Below are 26,178 nucleotides of genomic sequence, written 5' to 3' on the forward strand. Positions count from 1 at the left end.
CCTGATTTCTGCTTCTGTAGAACTACAGCTGATATTTAATATGACCAAGTCAGTAATGATGATGGTCTTTGACTTTGACTTAACTTGAATTAAGACTTATTCTTAGTCATATTCTTCACAGCAGTCAACACTCACATTTTCTAAGCCCAGGTTTCATTCTGTTCTCTCCACCATGTTCCACACTGTAGCGGACACACACACACACACACACACACACACACACACACACACACACACACACACACACACACACACACACACACACACACACACACACACACACACACACACTAAGCAGAAGAACAGACAGTCATTGAGGGACACACACACACACACACACACACACACACACACACACACACACACACACACACACACACACACACACACACACACACACACACACACACACACACACACACTGGAGACACACACACACACACACACACACACACACACACTGGAGACACACACACACACACACACACACACACACACACACACACACACACACACACACACACACACACACACACACACACACACACACACACACACACACACACACTGGAGACACACACACACACACACTGGAGACACACACACACACTGGAGACACACACACACACACACACACACACACACACACACACACACACACACAGTCAGCATATAACTTTGTCCAAGTGGTGGTTAGAATGTTTGTCTTAACTAGCCTGATAAGTCAAACATGTCTGATATGAACATTGACATAAACCCTCTACATACTTGAGTTTCTCCAGTCTGCAGTGTGGATCCTCCAGTCCAGCAGAGAGCAGTCTGACCCCTGAGTCTCCCGGGTGATTGTAGCTCAGGTCCAGCTCTCTGAGGTGTGAGGGGTTTGACTTCAGAGCTGAGACCAGAGACGCACAGCCTTCCTCTGTGACTAGACAGCCTGACAGCCTGCAAAGAGTCAAATCATTTTAAAATCACACTGATATTCTTTGGTGGTGAAAATAGTTTCAGTATATTTTTTCAACATATTCAGATATATCAGTGTCCTGAAACCTTCCATATCTATTCATAAATGAATGTATCATTATTATAAATGACAAATTATCAAAGTATTGCTTGAAGAGAGAAAAATGTATAGTACAAATATTATAGTAGACTGACCAGAGCAGTTTAAAAAGCAGTATCAGTCAGAAGACAGTGAGGTAAGTCGCTCTGGATAAGAGCGTCTGCTAAATGACTTAAATGTAAATGTAAATGTAGGTATCAGATTTAGATTGTATCGAGTATACAGTCCACACCATATCTATTTAGACAGTGAGGAATCAGATATAGATTGTATTGAGTATACAGTCCACACCATATCTATTTAGACAGTGAGGAATCAGATATAGATTGTATTGAGTATACAGTCCACACCATATCTATTTAGACAGTGAAGTATCAGATTTAGATTGTATTGAGTATACAGTCCACACCATATCTATTTTGACAGTGAAGCTAACATTAAATGTGTCTCTATACTTCAACATTTTGGATTTCAGATCAAATGTTTCATATGAGGTGACAGTATATAATGTCACCTTTTATTTGAAGGTATTTTAATACATTTCTGTTTCAGCATTGAGAAAAATAAAAGCAATTTATGTATCTAGTCCCCCTATTTGAATAAGTAAGTTATAAGTATTCTGACCAATTCACTTATAGTGTATTAAATTAGTCAAAAGTTTAGTATTTGGTCCCAACCTTGTTTATAGCATTTTTAGTATGTTTTGGGTTATGTTTTAGTAACTGAATGGTGGATGATGACAGGACTCATTTTACTTCTAAGTGAGTAGAGGTTTCTAAAGACTACTAAATTAATCCTGATTATGTCTTGATAAGGAAAAATCATGAATGAATCAAGAATAACAATGAGTGAGAAAATTACAGAGGCTACAACAAAACATGCTAACCTCTCACCATTACCAATAACAGAGACTACAACAAAACATGCTAGCCTCTCACCATTACCAATAACAGAGACTACAACAAAACATACTAACCTCTCACCATTACCAATAGAGGCTACAACAAAACATACTAACCTCTCACCATTACCAATAACAGAGGTTACAACAAAACACGCTAACCTCTCACCATTACCAATAACAGTCTACAACAAAACATACTAACCTCTCACCATTACCAATAACAGAGGCTACAACAAAACATGCTAACCTCTCACCATTACCAATAACAGAGGCTACAACAAAACATGCTAACCTCTCACCATTACCAATAACAGAGACTACAACAAAACATACTAACCTCTCATCATTACCAATAACAGAGGCTACAACAAAACATGCTAACCTCTCAACATAACCAATAACAGAGGCTACAACAAAACATGCTAACCTCTCACCATGACCAATTACAGAGGCTACAACAAAACATACTAACCTCTCACCATTACCAATAACAGAGACTACAACAAAACATGCTAACCTCTCACCATTACCAATAACAGAGGCTACAACAAAACATGCTAACCTCTCACCATTACCAATAACAGAGACTACAACAAAACATACTAACCTCTCATCATTACCAATAACAGAGGCTACAACAAAACATGCTAACCTCTCACCATTACCAATTACAGAGGCTACAACAAAACATACTAACCTCTCACCATTACCAATAACAGAGGCTACAACAAAACATGCTAACCTCTCACCATTACCAATAACAGAGGATACAACAAAACATGCTAACCTCTCACCATTACCAATAACAGAGGCTACAACCAAACATGCTAACCTCTCACCATTACCAATAACAGAGACTACAACAAAACATACTAACCTCTCATCATTACCAATAACAGAGGCTACAACAAAACATGCTAACCTCTCAACATAACCAATAACAGAGGCTACAACAAAACATGCTAACCTCTCACCATTACCAATTACAGAGGCTACAACAAAACATACTAACCTCTCACCATTACCAATAACAGATAACTGTCCATTAATCACGGTACTCCATTCTGCTTGTTTGTTTATCTGTCGGCCCAGTTGCCTAGTCAACGCCATTTTACCTGCTGTTTGTTGTGCTAGCTGATTAGCCTCGCCTACTGTTTTTAGCTAGCTTTCCCAATTCAACACCTGTGATTACTGTATGCCTCGCTGTATGTCTCTCTCAAATGTCAATATGCCTTGTATACTGTTGTTCAGGTTAGTTATCATTGTTTTAGTTCACAATGGAGCCCCTAGATCCACTCTGCATACCCCTGTTACCTCCTTTGTCCCACCCCCCACACATGCGGTGACCTCACCCATTACAACCAGCATGTCCAGAGATACAACCTCTCTCATCATCACCCAGTGCCTGGGCTTACCTCCGCTGTACCCGCACCCCACCATACCCCTGTCTGCGCATTATGCCCTGAATATATTCTACCATGCCCAGAAACCTGCTCCTTTTATTCTCTGTCCCCAACGCTCTAGGCGACCAGTTTTGATAGCCTTTAGCCGCACCCTCATACTACTCCTTCTCTGTTCCGCGGGTGATGTGGAGGTAAACCCAAGCCCTGCATGTCCCCAGGTACCCTCATTTGTTGACTTCTGTGATCGAAAAAGTATTGGTTTTATGCATGTCAACATCAGAAGCCTCCTCCCTAAGTTTGTTTTACTCACTGCTTTAGCACACTCTGCTAACCCTGATGTCCTTGCCGTGTCTGAATCCTGGCTCAGGAAGGCCACCAAAAATTCAGAGATTTCCATACCCAACTATAACATCTTCCGTCAAGATAGAACTGCCAAAGGGGGCGGAGTCGCAGTCTACTGCAGAGATAGCCTGCAAAGTAATGTCATACTTTCCAGGTCCATACCCAAACAGTTTGAACTACTAATTTTGAAAATTACTCTCTCCAGAAACAAGTCTCTCACTGTTGCCGCCTGCTACCGACCACCCTCAGCTCCCAGCTGTGCCCTGGACACCATTTGTGAATTGATCGCCCCCCATCTAGCTTCAGAGTTTGTTCTGTTAGGTGACCTAAACTGTGATATGCTAAACACCCCGGCAGTCCTACAATCTAAGCTAGATGCCCTCAATCTCACTCAAATCATCAAAGAACCCACCAGGTACAACCCTAACTCTGTAAACAAGGGCACCCTCATAGATGTCATCCTGACCAACTGGCCCTCCAAATATACCTCCGCTGTCTTCAACCAGGATCTCAGCGATCACTGCCTCATTGCCTGTATCCGCCACGGAGCCGCAGTCAAACGACCACCCCTCATCACTGTCAAACGCTCCCTAAAACACTTCTGTGAGCAGGCCTTTCTAATCGACCTGGCCCGGGTATCCTGGAAGGACATTGACCTCATCCCGTCAGTTGAGGATGCATGGTCATTCTTTAAAAGTAACTTCCTCACCATTTTAGATAAGCATGCTCCGTTCAAAAAATGCAGAACCAAGAACAGATACAGCCCTTGGTTCACTCCAGACCTGACTGCCCTCGACCAGCACAAAAACATCCTGTGGCGGACTGCAATAGCATCGAATAGCCCCCGTGATATGCAACTGTTCAGGGAAGTCAGGAACCAATACACGCAGTCAGTCAGGAAAGCTAAGGCCAGCTTCTTCAGGCAGAAGTTTGCATCCTGTAGCCCCAACTCCAAAAAGTTCTGGGACACTGTGAAGTCCATGGAGAACAAGAGCACCTCCTCCCAGCTGCCCACTGCACCGAGGCTAGGAAACACGGTCTCCACCGATAAATCCATGATTATCGAAAACTTTAATAAGCACTTCTCAACGGCTGGCCATGCCTTCCGCCTGGCTACTCCAACCTCGGCCAACAGCTCCGCCCCCCCCCGTAGCTCCTCAACCAAGCCTCTCCAGGTTCTCCTTTACCCAAATCCAGATAGCAGATGTTCTGAAAGAGCTGCAAAACCTGGACCCGTACAAATCAGCTGGGCTTGACAATCTGGACCCGCTATTTCTGAAACTATCTGCCGCCATTGTAGCAACCCCTATTACCAGCCTGTTCAACCTCTATTTCATATCGTCTGAGATCCCCAGGGATTGGAAAGCTGCCGCAGTCATCCCCCTCTTCAAAGGGGGAGACACCCTGGACCCAAACTGTTACAGACCTATATCCATCCTGCCCTGCCTATCTAAGGTCTTCGAAAGCCAAGTCAACAAACAGGTCACTGACCATCTCGAATCCCACCGTACCTTCTCCGCTGTGCAATCTGGTTTCCGAGCCGGTCACGGGTGCACCTCAGCCACACTCAAGGTACTAAACGATATCATAACCGCCATCGATAAAAGACAGTACTGTGCAGCCGTCTTCATCGACCTCGCCAAGGCTTTCGACTCTGTCAATCACCATATTCTTATCGGCAGACTCAACAGCCTCGGTTTTTCGGATGACTGTCTTGCCTGGTTCACCAATTACTTTGCAGACAGAGTTCAGTGTATCAAATCGGAGGGCATGTTGTCCGGTCCTCTGGCAGTCTCTATGGGGGTGCCACAGGGTTCAATTCTCGGGCCGACTCTTTTCTCTGTATATATCAATGATGTTGCTCTTGCTGCGGGCAATTCCCTGATCCACCTCTACGCAGATGACACCATTCTATATACTTTCGGCCCGTCATTGGACACTGTGCTATCTAACCTCCAAACAAGCTTCAATGCCATACAGCACTCCTTCCGTGGCCTCCAACTGCTCTTAAACGCGAGTAAAACCAAATGCATGCTTTTCAACCGATTGCTGCCTGCACCCGCATGCCCGACTAGCATCACCACCCTGGATGGTTCCGACCTTGAATATGTGGACATCTATAAGTACCTAGGTGTCTGGCTAGACTGCAAACTCTCCTTCCAGACTCACATCAAACATCTCCAATCGAAAATCAAATCAAGAGTCGGCTTTCTATTCCGCAACAAAGCCTCCTTCACTCACGCTGCCAAGCTTACCCTAGTAAAACTGACTATCCTACCGATCCTCGACTTCGGCGATGTCATCTACAAAATGGCTTCCAACACTCTACTCAGCAAACTGGATGCAGTCTATCACAGTGCCATCCGTTTTGTCTCTAAAGCACCTTATACCACCCACCACTGCGACTTGTATGCTCTAGTCGGCTGGCCCTCACTACATATTCGTCGCCAGACCCACTGGCTCCAGGTCATCTACAAGTCCATGCTAGGTAAAGCTCCGCCTTATCTCAGTTCACTGGTCACGATGGCAGCACCCATCCGTAGCACTCGCTCCAGCAGGTGTATCTCACTGATCATCCCTAAAGCCAACACCTCATTTGGCCGCCTTTCGTTCCAGTACTCTGCTGCCTGTGACTGGAACGAATTGCAAAAATCGCTGAAGTTGGAGACTTTTATCTCCCTCACCAACTTCAAACATCAGCTATCCGAGCAGCTAACCCGATCGCTGCAGCTGTACATAGTCTATAGGTAAATAGCCCACCCATTTTCACCTACCTCATTCCCATACTGTTTTATACTGTTTTTATTTATTTACTTTTCTGCTCTTTTGCACACCAATATCTCTACCTGTACATGACCATCTGATCATTTATCACTCCAGTGTTAATCTGCAAAATTGTATTATTCGCCTACCTCCTCATGCCATTTGCACACATTGTATATAGACTGCCCATTTTTTCTACTGTGTTATTGACTTGTTAATTGTTTACTCCATGTGTAACTCTGTGTTGTCTGTTCACACTGCTATGCTTTATCTTGGCCAGGTCGCAGTTGCAAATGAGAACTTGTTCTCAACTAGCCTACCTGGTTAAATAAAGGTGAAATAAAAAAAAAAAAAAAAAACAGAGACTACAACAAAACATGCTAACCTCTCACCATTACCAATAACAGAGGACACAACAAAACATGCTAACCTCTCACCATTACCAATAACAGAGGACACAACAAAACATGCTAACCCCTCACCTTTAACCTCAAATAAAAGGTGACATTCTGTACTGTCTCCTAATAAGAAACATTATATCTCAAATCCAAAATGCTGGAGCAGAGCACCACATTTAAAACTGTAAGCTTCACTGTCCAAACACATATGGTGTGGACTATGTGTGTCTGGTAAACACATGTGGATCTGGTGAACAGTTATCACTTGTTGACCAACTACAGGAATACTGACCTCAGAGTCTCCAGTTTACAGTGGGGATTCCCCAGTCCAGCAGAGAGCAGCTTCACTCCTGAATCCTTCAGGTCATTGTTACTCAGATCCAGCTCTCTCAGGTGTGAGGGGTTTGACTCCAGAGCTGAGACCAGAGAAGCACAGCCTTCCTCTGTGACTAGACAGCCTGACAGCCTGCAAAGAGTCAAATCATATTAAAATCACACTGCTATACTTTAGTGGTGAAAATATATATTTGTTCAACATTTTCAGATATATCAGTGTCCTGAAACCTGTCATATCTATTCATAAATTAATGTATCATTAAAAATGACAAATGATCAAAGTATTGCCTGCAGATAGAAACATGTATAGTACAAATACTATAGTAGACTGACCAGACCAGTTTAAAAGCAGTATCAGTCAGAAGACAGACAGTGAGGTATCAGATTTAGATTGTATTGAGTATACAGTCCACACCATATCTATTTAGACAGTGAAGCTAACATTTTAAATGTGGCTCTATTCTCCAACATTTTGGATTTGAGATCAAATGTTTCATTTGAGGTGACAGTATATAATGTCACCTTTTATTTGAGGGTATTTTCATACATATCTGTTTCACCATTTAAAAATAAAAGCACTTTATGTATCTAGTCCCCCTATTTGAATAAGTAAGTTATAATTATTCTGACCAATTCACTTATAGTGTATTAAATTAGTCAAAAGTTTAGTATTTGGTCCCAACCTTGTTTATAGCATTTTTAGTATGTTTTGGGTTATGTTTTAGTAACTGAATGGTGGATGATGACAGGACTCATTTTACTTCTAAGTGAGTAGAGGTTTCTAAAGACTACTAAATTAATCCTGATTATGTCTTGATAAGGAAAAATCATGAATGAATCAAGAATAACAATGAGTGAGAAAATTACAGAGGCTACAACAAAACATGCTAACCTCTCACCATTACCAATAACAGAGACTACAACAAAACATGCTAGCCTCTCACCATTACCAATAACAGAGACTACAACAAAACATACTAACCTCTCAACATTACCAATGACAGAGGATACAACAAAACATGCTAACCTCTCACCATTACCAATAACAGAGACTACAACAAAACATGCTAACCTCTCACCATTGCCAACGACAGAGGCTACAACAGTACATAATAACCTCTAACCATTACCAATAACAGAGGCTACAACAAAACATGCTAACCTCTCACCATTACCAATAACAGAGGCTACAACAAAACATGGTAATCTCTCACCATTACCAATAACAGAGGCTACAACAAAACATGGTAATCTCTCACCATTACCAATAACAGAGGCTACAACAAAACATGCTAACCTCTCACCATTACCAATAACAGAGGCTACAACAAAACATGGTAATCTCTCACCATTACCAATAACAGAGGCTACAACAGTACATAATAACCTCTAACCATTACCAATAACAGAGGCTACAACAAAACATGCTAACCTCTCACCATTACCAATAACAGAGGCTACAACAAAACATGGTAATCTCTCACCATTACCAATAACAGAGGCTACAACAAAACATGGTAATCTCTCACCATTACCAATAACAGAGGCTACAACAAAACATGCTAACCTCTCACCATTACCAATAACAGAGGCTACAACAAAACATGCTAACCTCTCACCATTACCAATAACAGAGGCTACAACAAAACATGCTAACCTCTCACCATTGCCAACGACAGAGGCTACAACAGTACATAATAACCTCTAACCATTACCAATAACAGAGGCTACAACAAAACATGCTAACCTCTCACCATTACCAATAACAGAGGCTACAACAAAACATGGTAATCTCTCACCATTACCAATAACAGTCTACAACAAAACATGGTAATCTCTCACCATTACCAATAACAGAGTCTACAACAACACATGCTAACCTCTCACCATTACCAATAACAGTCTACAACAAAACATGGTAATCTCTCACCATTACCAATAACAGAGACTACAACAAAACATGCTAACCTCTCACCATTACCAACGACAGAGGCTACAACAGAACATGCTGACCTCTCACCATTACCAAAAACAGAGGCTACAACGAAACATGCTAACCTCTCACCATTACCAGTAACAGAGACTACAACAAAACATGCTAACCTCTCACCATTACCAATAACAGAGGCTACAACAGAACATGCTGACCTCTCACCATTACCAAAAACAGAGGCTACAACAGAACATGCTAACCTCTCACCATTACCAATAACAGAGGCTACAACAAAACATGCTAACCTCTCACCATTACCAATAACAGAGGCTACAACAAAACACGCTAACCTCTCACCATTACCAATAACAGAGGCTACAACAAAATATGCTAACCTCTCACCATTACCAGTAACAGAGACTACAACAAAACATGCTAACCTCTCACCATTACCAACGACAGAGGCTACAACAGTACATACTAACCTCTAACCATTACCAATAACAGAGGCTACAACAAAACATGCTAACCTCTCCCAATTACCAATAACAGAGACTACAACAAAACATGCTAACCTCTCACCATTACCAATAACAGAGACTACAACAAAACATGCTAGCCTCTCACCATTACCAATAACAGTGACTACAACAAAACATACTAACCTCTCAACATTACCAATGACAGAGGCTACAACAAAACATGCTAACCTCTCACCATTACCAATAACAGAGACTACAACAAAACATGCTAGCCTCTCACCATTACCAATAACAGAGACTACAACAAAACATACTAACCTCTCAACATTACCAATGACAGAGGCTACAACAAAACATGCTAACCTCTCACCATTACCAATAACAGAGGCTACAACAAAACATGGTAATCTCTCACCATTACCAATAACAGTCTACAACAAAACATGGTAATCTCTCACCATTACCAATAACAGAGTCTACAACAACACATGCTAACCTCTCACCATTACCAATAACAGTCTACAACAAAACATGGTAATCTCTCACCATTACCAATAACAGAGACTACAACAAAACATGCTAACCTCTCACCATTACCAACGACAGAGGCTACAACAGAACATGCTGACCTCTCACCATTACCAAAAACAGAGGCTACAACGAAACATGCTAACCTCTCACCATTACCAGTAACAGAGACTACAACAAAACATGCTAACCTCTCACCATTACCAATAACAGAGGCTACAACAGAACATGCTGACCTCTCACCATTACCAAAAACAGAGGCTACAACAGAACATGCTAACCTCTCACCATTACCAATAACAGAGGCTACAACAAAACATGCTAACCTCTCACCATTACCAATAACAGAGGCTACAACAAAACACGCTAACCTCTCACCATTACCAATAACAGAGGCTACAACGAAACATGCTAACCTCTCACCATTACCAGTAACAGAGACTACAACAAAACATGCTAACCTCTCACCATTACCAATAACAGAGGCTACAACAAACATACTAACCTCTAACCATTACCAATAACAGAGGCTACAACAAAACATGCTAACCTCTCCCATTACCAATAACAGAGACTACAACAAAACATGCTAACCTCTCACCATTACCAATAACAGAGGATACAACAAAACATGCTAACCTCTCACCATTACCAATAACAGAGGCTACAACAAAACATGCTAACCTCTCACCATTACCAATAACAGAGACTACAACAAAACATACTAACCTCTCATCATTACCAATAACAGAGGCTACAACAAAACATGCTAACCTCTCAACATAACCAATAACAGAGGCTACAACAAAACATGCTAACCTCTCCCAATTACCAATAACAGAGACTACAACAAAACATGCTAACCTCTCACCATTACCAATAACAGAGGATACAACAAAACATGGTAATCTCTCACCATTACCAATAACAGTCTACAACAAAACATGGTAATCTCTCACCATTACCAATAACAGAGTCTACAACAACACATGCTAACCTCTCACCATTACCAATAACATTCTACAACAAAACATGGTAATCTCTCACCATTACCAATAACAGAGACTACAACAAAACATGCTAACCTCTCACCATTACCAACGACAGAGGCTACAACAGAACATGCTGACCTCTCACCATTACCAAAAACAGAGGCTACAACGAAACATGCTAACCTCTCACCATTACCAGTAACAGAGACTACAACAAAACATGCTAACCTCTCACCATTACCAATAACAGAGGCTACAACAGAACATGCTGACCTCTCACCATTACCAAAAACAGAGGCTACAACAGAACATGCTAACCTCTCACCATTACCAATAACAGAGGCTACAACAAAACATGCTAACCTCTCACCATTACCAATAACAGAGGCTACAACAAAACACGCTAACCTCTCACCATTACCAATAACAGAGGCTACAACGAAACATGCTAACCTCTCACCATTACCAGTAACAGAGACTACAACAAAACATGCTAACCTCTCACCATTACCAACGACAGAGGCTACAACAGTACATACTAACCTCTAACCATTACCAATAACAGAGGCTACAACAAAACATGCTAACCTCTCCCAATTACCAATAACAGAGACTACAACAAAACATGCTAACCTCTCACCATTACCAATAACAGAGGATACAACAAAACATGCTAACCTCTCACCATTACCAATAACAGAGGCTACAACAAAACATGCTAACCTCTCACCATTACCAATAACAGAGCCTACAACAGAACATACTAACCTCTCACCTTTAACCTCAAATAAAAGGTGACATTCTGTACTGTCTCCTAATATGAAACATTATATCTCAAATCCAAAATGCTGGAGCAGAGCACCACATTTAAAACTATAAACCTCACTGTCCAAACACATATGGTGTGGACTATGTGTGTCTGGTAAACACATGTGTATCTGGTGAACAGTTATCACTTGTTGACCAACTACAGGAATACTGACCTCAGAGTCTCCAGTTTACAGTGGGGATTCCCCAGTCCAGCAGAGAGCAGCTTCACTCCTGAATCCTTCAGGTCATTGTTACGCAGGTCCAGCTCTCTCAGGTGTGAGGGGTTTGACTCCAGAGCTGAGACCAGAGAAGCACAGCCTTCCTCTGTGACTCCACAGCCTGACAGCCTGACAAAGAGATCATCATGACTTCACAAACACACTGTTAATTTAACACCAGTAGTGTAGAAGGACAATGGCAGATGCATTTGGTTTATTCTCTCAAACAACATATAGATTAATCTTCCGTCTCCTATAATTGTATGGTCATATTGTTATACTAATGTGAAAATCAATGAATTTATTCAATATGTTTTACAATATAATATTATACACATATTATAATACATATTTTTCTCTAAACTGAATCTTTCTTCCTGATGATTAGTTCTTATATGTCATTTTATTTACTCACAGAACAGCTCTGGAGACTTTGACCACTGGCAGCAGCCTCAGAAGACCTTCCTCTGATCTGGAGTATTTCTTCAGGTCAAACACATCCAGCTCCTTTTCTGAAGTCAGCAACACAAAGACCAGAGCTGACCACTGTGCAGGTGACAGGTTGGGTTTTGAGAGACTTCCTGAGCTCAGGTATCTTTGGATCTCCTCCACTAGAGAATGGTCATTCAGTTCATTCAGACAGTGGAACAGATTGATGCTCCTCTCTGGAGAGAGATCCTCCCCGATCTTCTCCTTGATGTACTTGACTGTTTCTTCATGGCTCTGTGAGCTGCTTCTTGTCTTTGTCAGTAGACCTCGTAAGTGTTTCTGATTGGACTCCAGTGAGAGGCCCAGAAGGAAGCGGAGGAAAAGGTCCAGGTTTCCTGTCTCACTTTGTAAGGCTTTATCCACAGCACTCTTGTAGAAAGCAACTTCAGGCTCGTCTTTTGTTTGCAGTTTGTCCATTAGATTCTCATTGTTGTTGATGAATGAGAGGATCACATATACAGCAGCCAGAAACTCCTGAATGCTCAGATGAACAAAGCAGTACACCTTGTCCTGGTACAGCCCACATTCCTCTTTAAAGAGCTGTGTGCACAATCCTGAGTAGATTGAGGCTTCATTAACATCAATGCCAGCCTCTTTCAGGTCTTCTTCATAGAAAATCAGATTGCCCTTCACAAGCTGTTGAAAAGCCAGTTTTCCCAGTGACAGAATGCTCTCTTTATTCCAGTGTAGACCTGTCTCTTCTTTCCCATGATACTTTTCATTCTTCTGTTTGGTATGAAACTCCACAAGGTGTGTGTACATCTCAGTCAGAGTCTTGGGCATCTCTTCTCTCTTATGTTCCAGCATGTGTTCAAGGACTGTTGCAGAAATCCAACAGAAGACTGGAATGTGGCACATGATGTGGAGACTCCTTGATGTCTTTATGTGTGAGATGATTCTGTTGGCCAGGTCCTCATCACTGAATCTCTTCCTGAAGTACTCCTCCTTCTGCAGGTCATTGAACCCTCGTACCTCTGTCACCTGGTCAACACACCCTGAAGGGATCTTATTGGCTGCTGCAGGTCGGGTAGTTATCCAGAGGAGAGCAGAGGGAAGCAGATTTCCCTTGATGAGATTTGTCAGCAGAACATCCACTGAGGTTGACTCTGTGACGTCCCAACAGATCTTGTTCTTCTGGAAGTCTAGGGGCAGTTGGCACTCATCCAGACCATCAAAGATGAACAGAACTTTGTACTTGTCGTAGTTGGAGATTCCTGATTGTTTGGTTTCCATTGAGACGTGATTAAGAAGTTCAATGAAAGTGTGTTTGTCCTCTTTCATCAAATTCAGCTCCCGGAAAGGGAATGAAAATACAAATTGGCCATCCTGATTTGCTTTTCCTTCAGCCCAGTCCAGAATGAACTTCTGCACAGAGACTGTTTTTCCAATGCCAGCGACTCCCTTTGTCAGCACAGTTCTGATAGGTTTGTCTTGTCCAGTTAAGGGTTTGAAGATGTCGTTACATTTGATTGCAGTCTCTGGTCTTGCTTGTTTCCTGGTTGTTGTCTCAATCTGTCTCAGTTCATGTTCATTATTGACCTCTCCTGTTCCACCCTCTGTGATGTAGAGCTCTGTGTAGATCTTATTGAGAAGTGTTGGGTTTCCTTGTTTAGCGATCCCCTCAAATACACATTGAAACTTCTTCTTTAGATTAGATTTGAGTTCACGTTGGCAAATCACAGCAAGCTCATCTGAATCTAGAAATAACACAGAATATTTTAATATTAATGTTTCACATTATTGTGAAATGGCTTATTGCCTTATAAAGTTTTAAATTACAATAATGTATTCTCTAAACTGACTGTATAAATGTGTAAATGTTTTCATTATACATTACAGACTGGTGTGACTGATTATATTATTATTGGTATTATTGATGATATTATTAATGTTCTCTCTCTAAATAAATAAATAAATCAGTACCACACATCCCTGCTGCTACTTGATGAGGTCACTAGGTGTTGTGTTAAGGCTGCTACAATATCATTAAGTTACACAGCTACTTTAGCTGTACTTTAGCTACATCTTTTAAATGTTATAAAACATCATTCAACATGAGGCAGACAGATCTTACATTTCTCCAGTGTGTCAGCAAGCTCCTTCTGGTTCATTTTCCTCAGGATGTGCAGTGTGATCTTCAGAGCCCCCTCTCTGGCACTGCTCTCCTGCTGCTCATCTTCAGGGTCCACCACTTCCTTATCCTGCTTCTGACTCTCAAAGCCTTCTGGGGGTTCTGGACTAAGAATCCTCTTTAACATCTTCAGCTCGTTCTTCACAAATGTCATAATTTTCTCTTCAAGCAACTGAAATAAATAAAGTAAATAAGTTAAGCAAGAGACAAAATGCTTTCTCATCAACACATTAACAAAATTAATGATTGACAGATCAACTTTACTTGAGGTAAACAAAAACAAATGTACATAACAGGACCACATACACTGAATATGGAGGCCAGGTCTGTTTGATGACTCTGGGAAGACTGACCACTGAGAATCTCTGACTCTGATCTCTCCTGTTGGTTTCTGTGGACAAAACATGAGATTACATCTCATCCAGGAAGTACACGTACACACACACACACATACACGCACGCGCGCGCACACACACACACACACACAAACACGCACACACACACACGGAGAGAATGTTGTGTTTGTTTAATATTGTTTTACGACTACGAAAATGAAAAAAGGATGAGCCTATGGATTATGAAAACAACAACAATAAATGGGAAAATGGGAGGAGAAATGACTAGAGACAGTGTTGTTTAACTCACTGACCAGGACCCATGAGTTCTTCTTACCTTTGTTTAGTAGAAAAGTCTCCCTCTCTAAACGTCATAGGTAGTTCCATAGACCGGTCACTCTTCATGGACACACAGCTGGGAACAGGGGAGGCTGGTCTCTCCTGCTGGATTGGACTTCAACACAACAGAGACAAACATTACATCTCTCATCTACTCTGAGCTCAGATGGGGAAACATAAGAAGAGTTTCACAAATAGAACTGACTTCCAGACGTTAGTTAATGGCGCGCGAGCAGTGTGTCATTTTTAATGACGAAATTCATTTAGCGTCGCGAGCGTTGTAGTCAGTCTGTCAGCCCCGTTAAAAGGCTGGTGTCGTTACTCTGCCTTCTCCGGGGGCATGTTGAGGTAAATTTACTAACCGGGAGGGTTGAATTATGTAATTTATTGGAGGGTTGGAAGACGCACTCTCGAGGTTGTTTACTCACAATATCAGATATTAAGATGATTTTTATAATGAATGTTTACTGAGGTTGAGGTTCTGACTAGTGATTATTTACCCGTTCAATACCTGCTATTGAGGTGCCCTGAAAATAATATTCAAAAGTTTGGTCCTTGGACACAGAGGGGTTAAACACTAAAGTTACCGTCCATCTAGTGAAGAGAGGAGAACCGGACAGAGGTAGCCAGCATCCGTCAACGAGAGAGGGAGAAGCCTCACCGGGATTTAACAGGTGTTCAGAATACACAGCCATACTTTACACATCCAGATACCTGTGTGTTATGTTCAGAATACACAGCCATACTTTACACATCCAGATACCTGTGTGTTATGTTCAGAATACACAGCCATACTATACACATCCAGATACCTGTGTGTTATGTTCAGAATACACAGCCATACTTTACACATCCAGATACCTGTGTGTTATGTTCAGAATACACAGCCATACTTTACACATCCAGATACCTGTGTGTTATGTTCAGAATACACAGCCATACTTTACACATCCAGATACCTGTGTGTTATGTTCAGAATACACAGCCATACTTTACACATGTGGATACCTGTGTGTTATGTTCAGAATACACAGCCATACTTTACACATCCAGATACCTGTGTGTTATGTTCAGAATACACAGCCATACTTTACACATCCAGATACCTGTGTGTTATGTTCAGAATACACAGCCTTTACACATCCAGATACCTGTGTGTTATGTTCAGAATACACAGCCTTTACACATCCAGATACCTGTGTGTTATGTTCAGAATACACAGCCATACTTTACACATCCAGATACCTGTGTGTTATGTTCAGAATACACAGCCTTTACACATCCAGATACCTGTGTGTTATGTTCAGAATACACAGCCTTTACACATCCAGATACCTGTGTGTTATGTTCAGAATACACAGCCTTTACACATCCAGATACCTGTGTGTTATGTTCAGAATACACAGCCTTTACACATCCAGATACCTGTGTGTTATGTTCAGAATACACAGCCTTTACACATCCAGATACCTGTGTGTTATGTTCAGAATACACAGCCATACTTTACACATCCAGATACCTGTGTGTTATGTTCAGAATACACAGCCTTTACACATCCAGATACCTGTGTGTTATGTTCAGAATACACAGCCTTTACACATCCAGATACCTGTGTGTTATGTTCAGAATACACAGCCATACTTTACACATCCAGATACCTGTGTGTTATGTTCAGAATACACAGCCATACTTTACACATCCAGATACCTGTGTGTTATGTTCAGAATACACAGCCATACTTTACACATCCAGATACCTGTGTGTTATGTTCAGAATACACAGCCTTTACACATCCAGATACCTGTGTGTTATGTTCAGAATACACAGCCATACTTTACACATCCAGATACCTGTGTGTTATGTTCAGAATACACAGCCATACTTTACACATCCAGATACCTGTGTGTTATGTGTGTTTATGACATGTATGACAAAACTTCATGCAATCTGCTATGCCCTGCACACCGAAAAAGCAAAAGTCTCAAGTGGTTTTCATTTATACTGTCAGTGCGTAGTTGGTGCTTTGTGTTCTTATTCAAATGATGGTTTGTGTTGCAGCAACAACAAAACATGTTTTAAGTGTTTAAAGAGTTTTGCAAGAATTGTTTTTCTTTTGCAAGAGATGTATAATGTTTTGTTACTTTGATGTCAGGTGTTGTGGTTAGGTTGTGGTTAGGTTGTGGTTAGGTTAGGTTGTGGTTAGGTTGTGGTTAGGTTGTGGTTAGGTTGTGGTTAGGTTAGGTTGTGGTTAGGTTGTGGTTAGGTTAGGTTAGTTAGGTTGTGGTTACGTTGTGGTTAGGTTGTGGTTAGGTTAGGTTGTGGTTAGGTTGTGGTTAGGTTGTGTGGTTAGGTTGTGGTTAGGTTAGGTTGTGGTTAGGTTGTGGTTAGGTTGTGGTTAGGTTAGGTTGTGGTTAGGTTGTGGTTAGGTTAGGTTAGGTTGTGGTTACGTTGTGGTTAGGTTGTGGTTAGGTTAGGTTGTGGTTAGGTTGTGGTTAGGTTAGGTTGTGGTTAGGTTAGGTTGTTGGTTAGGTTGTGGTTAGGTTAGGTTAGGTTGTGGTTGTGGTTGTGGTTAGGTTGTGGTTAGGTTAGGTTGTGGTTAGGTTGTGGTTAGGTTGTGGTTAGGTTGTGGTTAGGTTAGGTTGTGGTTAGGTTGTGGTTAGGTTAGGTTAGGTTGTGGTTACGTTGTGGTTAGGTTGTGGTTAGGTTAGGTTTGTGGTTAGGTTGTGGTTAGGTTAGGTTGTGGTTAGGTTAGGTTGTGGTTAGGTTGTGGTTAGGTTAGGTTAGGTTGTGGTTAGGTTAGGTTGTGGTTAGGTTGTGGATAGGTTAGGTTAGGTTGTGGTTAGGTTAGGTTGTTGGTTAGGTTGTGGTTAGGTTAGGTTGTGGTTAGGTTGTGGTTAGGTTGGTTAGGTTAGGTTGTGGTTAGGTTAGGTTGTGGTTAGGTTGTGGTTAGGTTGTGGTTAGGTTGTGGTTAGGTTAGGTTGTGTAGGTTAGGTTGTGGTTAGGTTAGGTTAGGTTGTGGTTAGGTTGTGGTTAGGTTGTGGTTAGGTTAGGTTGTGGTTAGGTTGTGGTTAGGTTGTGGTTAGGTTAGGTTGTGGTTAGGTTGTGGTTAGGTTGTGGTTAGGTTAGGTTGTGGTTAGGTTGTGGTTAGGTTAGGTTAGGTTGTGGTTAGGTTGTGGTTAGGTTTGTAGGTTAGGTTAGGTTGTGGTTAGGTTGTGGTTAGGTTAGGTTGTGGTTAGGTTAGGTTGTGGTTAGGTTGTGGTTAGGTTTAGGTTAGGTTGTGGTTAGGTTAGGTTGTGGTTAGGTTGTGGAGGTTAGGTTAGGTTAGGTTGTGGTTAGGTTAGGTTGTGGTTAGGTTGTGGTTAGGTTAGGTTGTGGTTAGGTTAGGTTGTGGTTAGGTTGTGGTTAGGTTAGGTTGTGGTTAGGTTAGGTTGTGGTTAGGTTAGGTTGTGGTTAGGTTGTGGTTAGGTTAGGTTAGGTTGTGGTTAGGTTAGGTTGTGGTTAGGTTGTGGATAGGTTAGGTTAGGTTGTGGTTAGGTTAGGTTGTGGTTAGGTTAGGTTGTGGTTAGGTTAGGTTGTGGTTAGGTTAGGTTGTGGTTAGGTTGTGGATAGGTTAGGTTAGGTTGTGGTTAGGTTAGGTTGTGGATAGGTTAGGTTAGGTTGTGGTTAGGTTAGGTTGTGGTTAGGTTAGGTTGTGGTTAGGTTGTGGTTAGGTTAGGTTAGGTTGTGGTTAGGTTAGGTCGTGGTTAGGGTTAGATATGATATAAGATAAGCAAGCAATCAGAAAAAACTGTAAAATCCTAGAAAAACAATGTTACAGACACATGAAGGCCATCAGCAATCATTACTGGGGGAAAATAACACATGAAGGCCATCAGCAATCATTTCTGGGGGAAAATAATACATGTGAAAAAATTGTGGATGTACCGTTTTAGAAACAAACTCTTAATCAATTCTAAAACAACATTGTCATCTCACCTCTTAGCTTTGGTGTCATGTTCTCCAGAGAGACTCCTTTTAGAGGCAGGCCCCCCCTCCTTTCTCTCCCCAGAGAGACTCATTTTAGAGCACTGACCCCTAAACAGAGATCCAGCATGTTGGTTGTGGTTATTAACACAGTGACAACTAAACAGAGATCCAACATGTTGGTTGTGGTTAACACAGTGACAACTAAACAGAGATCCAGCATGTTGGTTGTGGTTATTAACACAGTGACAACTAAACAGAGATACAACATGTTGGTTGTGGTTATTAACACAGTGACAACTAAACAGAGATCCAGCATGTTGGTTGTGGTTAACACAGTGACAACTAAACAGAGATCCAACATGTTGGTTGTGGTTAACACAGTGACAACTAAACAGAGATCCAGCATGTTGGTTGTGGTTATTAACACAGTGACAACTAAACAGAGATCCAACATGTTGGTTGTGGTTAACACAGTGACAACTAAACAGAGATCCAGCATGTTGGTTGTGGTTATTAACACAGTTATTAACACAGTATGACAACTAAACAGAGATCCAACATGTTGGTTGTGGTTATTAACACAGTGACAACTAAACAGAGATCCAGCATGTTGGTTGTGGTTAACACAGTGACAACTAAACAGAGATCCAACATGTTGGTTGTGGTTATTAACACAGTGACAACTAAACAGAGATCCAGCATGTTGGTTGTGGTTAACACAGTGACAACTAAACAGAGATCCAACATGTTGGTTGTGGTTAACACAGTGACAACTAAACAGAGATCCAGCATGTTGGTTGTGGTTAACACAGTGACAACTAAACAGAGATACAACATGTTGGTTGTGGTTATTAACACAGTGACAACTAAACAGAGATCCAACATGTTGGTTGTGGTTATTAACACAGTGACAACTAAACAGAGATCCAGCATGTTGGTTGTGGTTAACACAGTGACAACTAAACAGAGATCCAGCATGTTGGTTGTGGTTAACACAGTGACAACTAAACAGAGATCCAACATGTTGGTTGTGGTTATTAACACAGTGACAACTAAACAGAGATCCAGCATGTTGGTTGTGGTTAACACAGTGACAACTAAACAGAGATCCAGCATGTTGGTTGTGGTTAACACAGTGACAACTAAACAGAGATCCAACATGTTGGTTGTGGTTAACACAGTGACAACTAAACAGAGATCCAGCATGTTGGTTGTGGTTATTAACACAGTAACAACTAAACAGAGATCCAGCATGTTGGTTGTGGTTATTAACACAGTGACAACTAAACAGAGATCCAGCATGTTGGTTGTGGTTATTAACACAGTGACAACTAAACAGAGATCCAGCATGTTGGTTGTGGTTAACACAGTGACAACTAAACAGAGATCCAGCATGTTGGTTGTGGTTATTAACACAGTGACAACTAAACAGAGATCCAGCATGTTGGTTGTGGTTATTAACACAGTGACATTTACTAACAGACACATCCAAACTGTCAGGTGATTTAATGCATCACATGAACATGTAGACGTGATTGATATATTTCACCTTTTATCCATGTAGTGGAACTAATAATAATAACAATAATAATATAATAATAATAATAATATTAATAATACAAATATTAATAATAACAATATAATATATAATAATATTAATAATAACAATATAATATATAATAATATTAATAATAACAATATAATATATAATAATAATAATAATAACAATATAATATATAATAATATTAATAATAACAATATAATATATAATAATATTAATAATAACAATATAATATATAATAATAATAATAATAATAACAATATAATATATAATAATATTAATAATAACAATATAATATATAATAATATTAATAATAACAATATAATATATAATAATAATAATAATAACAATATAATATATAATAATATTAATAATAACAATATAATATATAATAATATTAATAATAACAATATAATATATAATAATAATAATAATAACAATATAATATATAATAATATTAATAATAACAATATAATATATAATAATAATAATAATAATAATAACAATATAATATATAATAATAATAATAACAATATAATATATAATAATATTAATAATAACAATATAATATATAATAATATTAATAATAACAATAATAATAATAATATAATAATATATAATAATAACAATATAATATATAATAATATTAATAATAACAATAATAATATAATAATATTAATAATAACAATATAATATATAATAATATTAATAATAACAATATAATATATAATAATATTAATAATAACAATATAATATAATAATATTAATAATAACAATATAATATATAATAATATTAATAATAACAATATAATATATAATAATATTAATAATAACAATATAATATATAATAATATTAATAATAACAATATAATATATAATAATAATAATAATAACAATATAATATATAATAATATTAATAATAACAATATAATATATAATAATATTAATAATAACAATAATAATATAATAATATTAATAATAACAATATAATATATAATAATATTAATAATAACAATAATAATATAATAATATTAATAATAACAATATAATATATAATAATATTAATAATAACAATATAATATAATAATAATATTAATAATAAATATAATATATAATAATATAATATATAATAATAATAATAACAATATAATATATAATAATATTAATAATAACAATATAATATATAATAATATTAATAATAATGTCTCACTTTCTCTTTTAATACTTTCTCTCATTCTAGTGTGTTGCTTTGTTCAACAGGTATGATATTATGATGCTGTTACTGAATTCAGTTCATAATATTAATGTTAAAAAAAGTATGTTCAGTGGTTTCATACCAAATTACACAGGAAGCAGGAGATCATTGTAATATAGAAAACAACAAATGTTCTGATATTATGAAAGACGACTTACAATTTATACATAAAAAATATACAACTTGTAAAATAACCTCGATATATGAATATATGAACAACATGTTATTGAATGTGACTTGACTACAACCAGTTAGCTATATGAACAATATGTTATAATGTGACTTGACTCCACCCAGTTAGCTATATGAACAATATGTTATAATGTGACTTGACTACACCCAGTTAGCTATATGAACAACATGTTATTGAATGTGACTTGACTCCACCCAGTTAGCTATATGAACAACATGTTATAATGTGACTTGACTCCACCCAGTTAGCTATATGAACAACATGTTATTGAATGTGACTTGACTACACCCAGTTAGCTATATGGACAACATGTTATAATGTGACTTGACTCCACCCAGTTAGCTATATGAACAATATGTTATTGAATGTGACTTGACTACACCCAGTTAGCTATATGAACAATATGTTATAATGTGACTTGACTCCACCCAGTTAGCTATATGAACAATATGTTATAATGTGACTTGACTACACCCAGTTAGCTATATGAACAATATGTTATAATGTGACTTGACTACACCCAGTTAGCTATATGAACAACATGTTATAATGTGACTTGACTACACCCAGTTAGCTATATGAACAATATGTTATAATGTGACTTGACTACACCCAGTTAGCTATATGAACAACATGTTATAATGTGACTTGACTACACCCAGTTAGCTATATGAACAATATGTTATTGAATGTGACTTGACTACACCCAGTTAGCTATATGAACAATATGTTATAATGTGACTTGACTACACCCAGTTAGCTATATGAACAATATGTTATAATGTGACTTGACTACACCCAGTTAGCTATATGAACAATATGTTATAATGTGACTTGACTCCACCCAGTTAGCTATATGAACAACATGTTATAATGTGACTTGACTCCACCCAGTTAGCTATATGAACAATATGTTATAATGTGACTTGACTCCACCCAGTTAGCTATATGAACAACATGTTATAATGTGACTTGACTACACCCAGTTAGCTATATGAACAACATGTTATAATGTGACTTGACTACACCCAGTTAGCTATATGAACAACATGTTATTGAATGTGACTTGACTACACCCAGTTAGCTATATGGACAACATGTTATAATGTGACTTGACTACACCCAGTTAGCTATATGGACAATATGTTATAATGTGACTTGACTCCACCCAGTTAGCTATATGAACAATATGTTATAATGTGACTTGACTCCACCCAGTTAGCTATATGAACAATATGTTATAATGTGACTTGACTCCACCCAGTTAGCTATATGAACAATATGTTATAATGTGACTTGACTCCACCCAGTTAGCTATATGAACAACATGTTATTGAATGTGACTTGACTACACCCAGTTAGCTATATGAACAACATGTTATAATGTGACTTGACTCCACCCAGTTAGCTATATGAACAACATGTTTTTGAATGTGACTTGACTCCACCCAGTTAGCTATATGAACAACATGTTATAATGTGACTTGACTCCACCCAGTTAGCTATATGAACAACATGTTATTGAATGTGACTTGACTCCACCCAGTTAGCTATATGAACAACATGTTATTGAATGTGACTTGACTCCACCCAGTTAGCTATATGAACAACATGTTATTGAATGTGACTTGACTACACCCAGTTAGCTATATGAACAATATGTTATAATGTGACTTGACTACACCCAGTTAGCTATATGAACAACATGTTATTGAATGTGACTTGACTACACCCAGTTAGCTATATGAACAACATGTTATTGAATGTGACTTGACTCCACCCAGTTAGCTATATGAACAATATGTTATAATGTGACTTGACTCCACCCAGTTAGCTATATGAACAATATGTTATAATGTGACTTGACTCCACCCAGTTAGCTATATGAACAACATGTTATAATGTGACTTGACTACACCCAGTTAGCTATATGAACAATATGTTATAATGTGACTTGACTACACCCAGTTAGCGCCATTTTGTATGATTGAACTGTCACGTAGCTGTCCCAGGTGAAATGGACTGTTAGATCTGAGTATTTTACTGTCATTCATTATACTAAAATAACACCAGACATTTCTCTACACACTTTACAATAATCACTGGGAAGAGTCTTACCTTGTAGCCTGAATTCACAACCAGAACATGTCAAGTCATTGAGATATTTTCCGTTGTGCTGAGAGAGAACCTTCCTGATGACAAGTGTCTCTGTATCTATGTTCTAGGTTCAGTTGATCTTTGGATGTAATAATATCTGGTCAAAGTCTCGTGACACAACACCATAGTATATCATAAACATAACAGCAGTTGGCCAGTAAAGGCCATGGAATACTATAAAACAGGGTTGGTCAACTAGGTTTGGCTTCGGGACAATTGTTTTCTGAGTTAAAGTCAGTGGGTCAGAACATAATTATCATATAATATTAGCACAGTGAAGAGGTCTACACTACAAATGGACATAATTATCATATAATATTAGCACAGTGAAGAGGTCTACACTACAAATGGACATAATTATCATATAATATTAGCACAGTGAAGAGGTCTACACTACAAATGGACATAATTATCATATAATATTAGCACAGTGAAGAGGTCTACACTACAAATGGACATAATTATCATATAATATTAGCACAGTGAAGAGGTCTACACTACAAATGGACATAATTAACATATAATATTAGCACAATGAATAGGTCTACACTACAAATGGAACAACATTTTAACACATTTGATAAGTACATAGTACATTCAGTGACAATATTTTTATTAAGTTCATAAAATCAGCAAAATCTCTACTAAATTATAAATCTTTGTTTATTTCTCTGTGTGTTGATTGGTGGGGAAAAACAGCTCTAGTCCACACTACTTTTTACACTGGAACCCAGTGTACTGGTGGAGCAGCACAGGGGAACCCAGTGTACTGGTGGAGGTGCACAGGGGAACCCAGTGTACTGGTGGAGCAGCACAGGGGAACCCAGTGTACTGGTGGAGGGGCACAGGGGAACCCAGTATACTGGTGGAGGGGCACAGGGGAACCCAGTGTACTGGTGGAGCAGCACAGGGGAACCCAGTGTACTGGGGAGAGGCACAGGGGAACCCAGTGTACTGGTGGAGGGGCACAGGGGAACCCAGTGTACTGGTGGAGGGGCACAGGGGAACCCAGTGTACTGGTGGAGGGGCACAGGGGAACCCAGTGTACTGGTGGAGGGGCACAGGGGAACCCAGTGTACTGGTGGAGGGGCACAGGGGAACCCAGTGTACTGGTGGAGGGGCACAGGGGAACCCAGTGTACTGGTGGAGAGGCACAGGGGAACCCAGTGTACTGGGGGAGAGGCACAGGGGAACCCAGTGTACTGGGGGAGAGGCACAGGGGAACCCAGTGTACTGGGGGAGAGGCACAGGGGAACCCAGTGTACTGGTGGAGCAGCACAGGGGAACCCAGTGTACTGGGGGAGAGGCACAGGGGAACCCAGTGTACTGGGGGAGAGGCACAGGGGAACCCAGTGTACTGGGGAGAGGCACAGGGGAACCCAGTGTACTGGGGCTGCAGGTCAAACAGACACCGGATGAACACAAGAGGGCTGAGCAGGAGCAGATGTGACAGATGGCAAGAGAACATGTCGCTCTCAAAAAGTAGCAAAAGAAAGGTGGATAAGGAAAATGGAAGTTTCAGGGAAGAACGGACAGAGAAATATGCATTCATCTAACCATCTATCTCCTAACAGACAGAGAGA

The 26,178-nt window shown here is 39.4% G+C and overlaps 1 protein-coding gene across 3 annotated transcripts in view; it reads right to left on the reverse strand.

Moving 5' to 3' along the window:
* The window catches only part of LOC124020874 (NLR family CARD domain-containing protein 3-like), a 25,867-nt gene extending 1,183 nt beyond the window's left edge, over positions 1-24,684 (reverse strand). Inside the window, exons 1-10 of one of the 3 annotated variants that reach the window (XM_046336172.1) lie at positions 24,557-24,684; positions 19,439-19,537; positions 15,462-15,578; positions 15,096-15,180; positions 14,733-14,961; positions 12,585-14,349; positions 12,125-12,298; positions 7,163-7,336; positions 769-942; positions 136-182 (exon numbers count right to left, since the gene is read on the reverse strand). In XM_046336172.1, coding sequence (XP_046192128.1) covers positions 136-182; positions 769-942; positions 7,163-7,336; positions 12,125-12,298; positions 12,585-14,349; positions 14,733-14,961; positions 15,096-15,180; positions 15,462-15,578; positions 19,439-19,521 — 2,848 coding nt within the window. In that variant the 5' untranslated portion in view covers positions 19,522-19,537; positions 24,557-24,684. Of the gene's footprint in view, positions 1-135; positions 183-768; positions 943-7,162; positions 7,337-12,124; positions 12,299-12,584; positions 14,356-14,732; positions 14,962-15,095; positions 15,181-15,461; positions 15,579-19,438; positions 19,538-24,556 lie in introns of all 3 variants that reach the window. The other 2 variants (XM_046336171.1, XM_046336173.1) reach the window with 2 other exon arrangements.
* Positions 24,685-26,178: the final 1,494 nt, after the last annotated feature.

The sequence above is a fragment of the Oncorhynchus gorbuscha genome, unplaced genomic scaffold (assembly GCF_021184085.1).
Source record: "Oncorhynchus gorbuscha isolate QuinsamMale2020 ecotype Even-year unplaced genomic scaffold, OgorEven_v1.0 Un_scaffold_961, whole genome shotgun sequence".
In the NCBI taxonomy this organism is placed as follows: domain Eukaryota; kingdom Metazoa; phylum Chordata; class Actinopteri; order Salmoniformes; family Salmonidae; genus Oncorhynchus; species Oncorhynchus gorbuscha.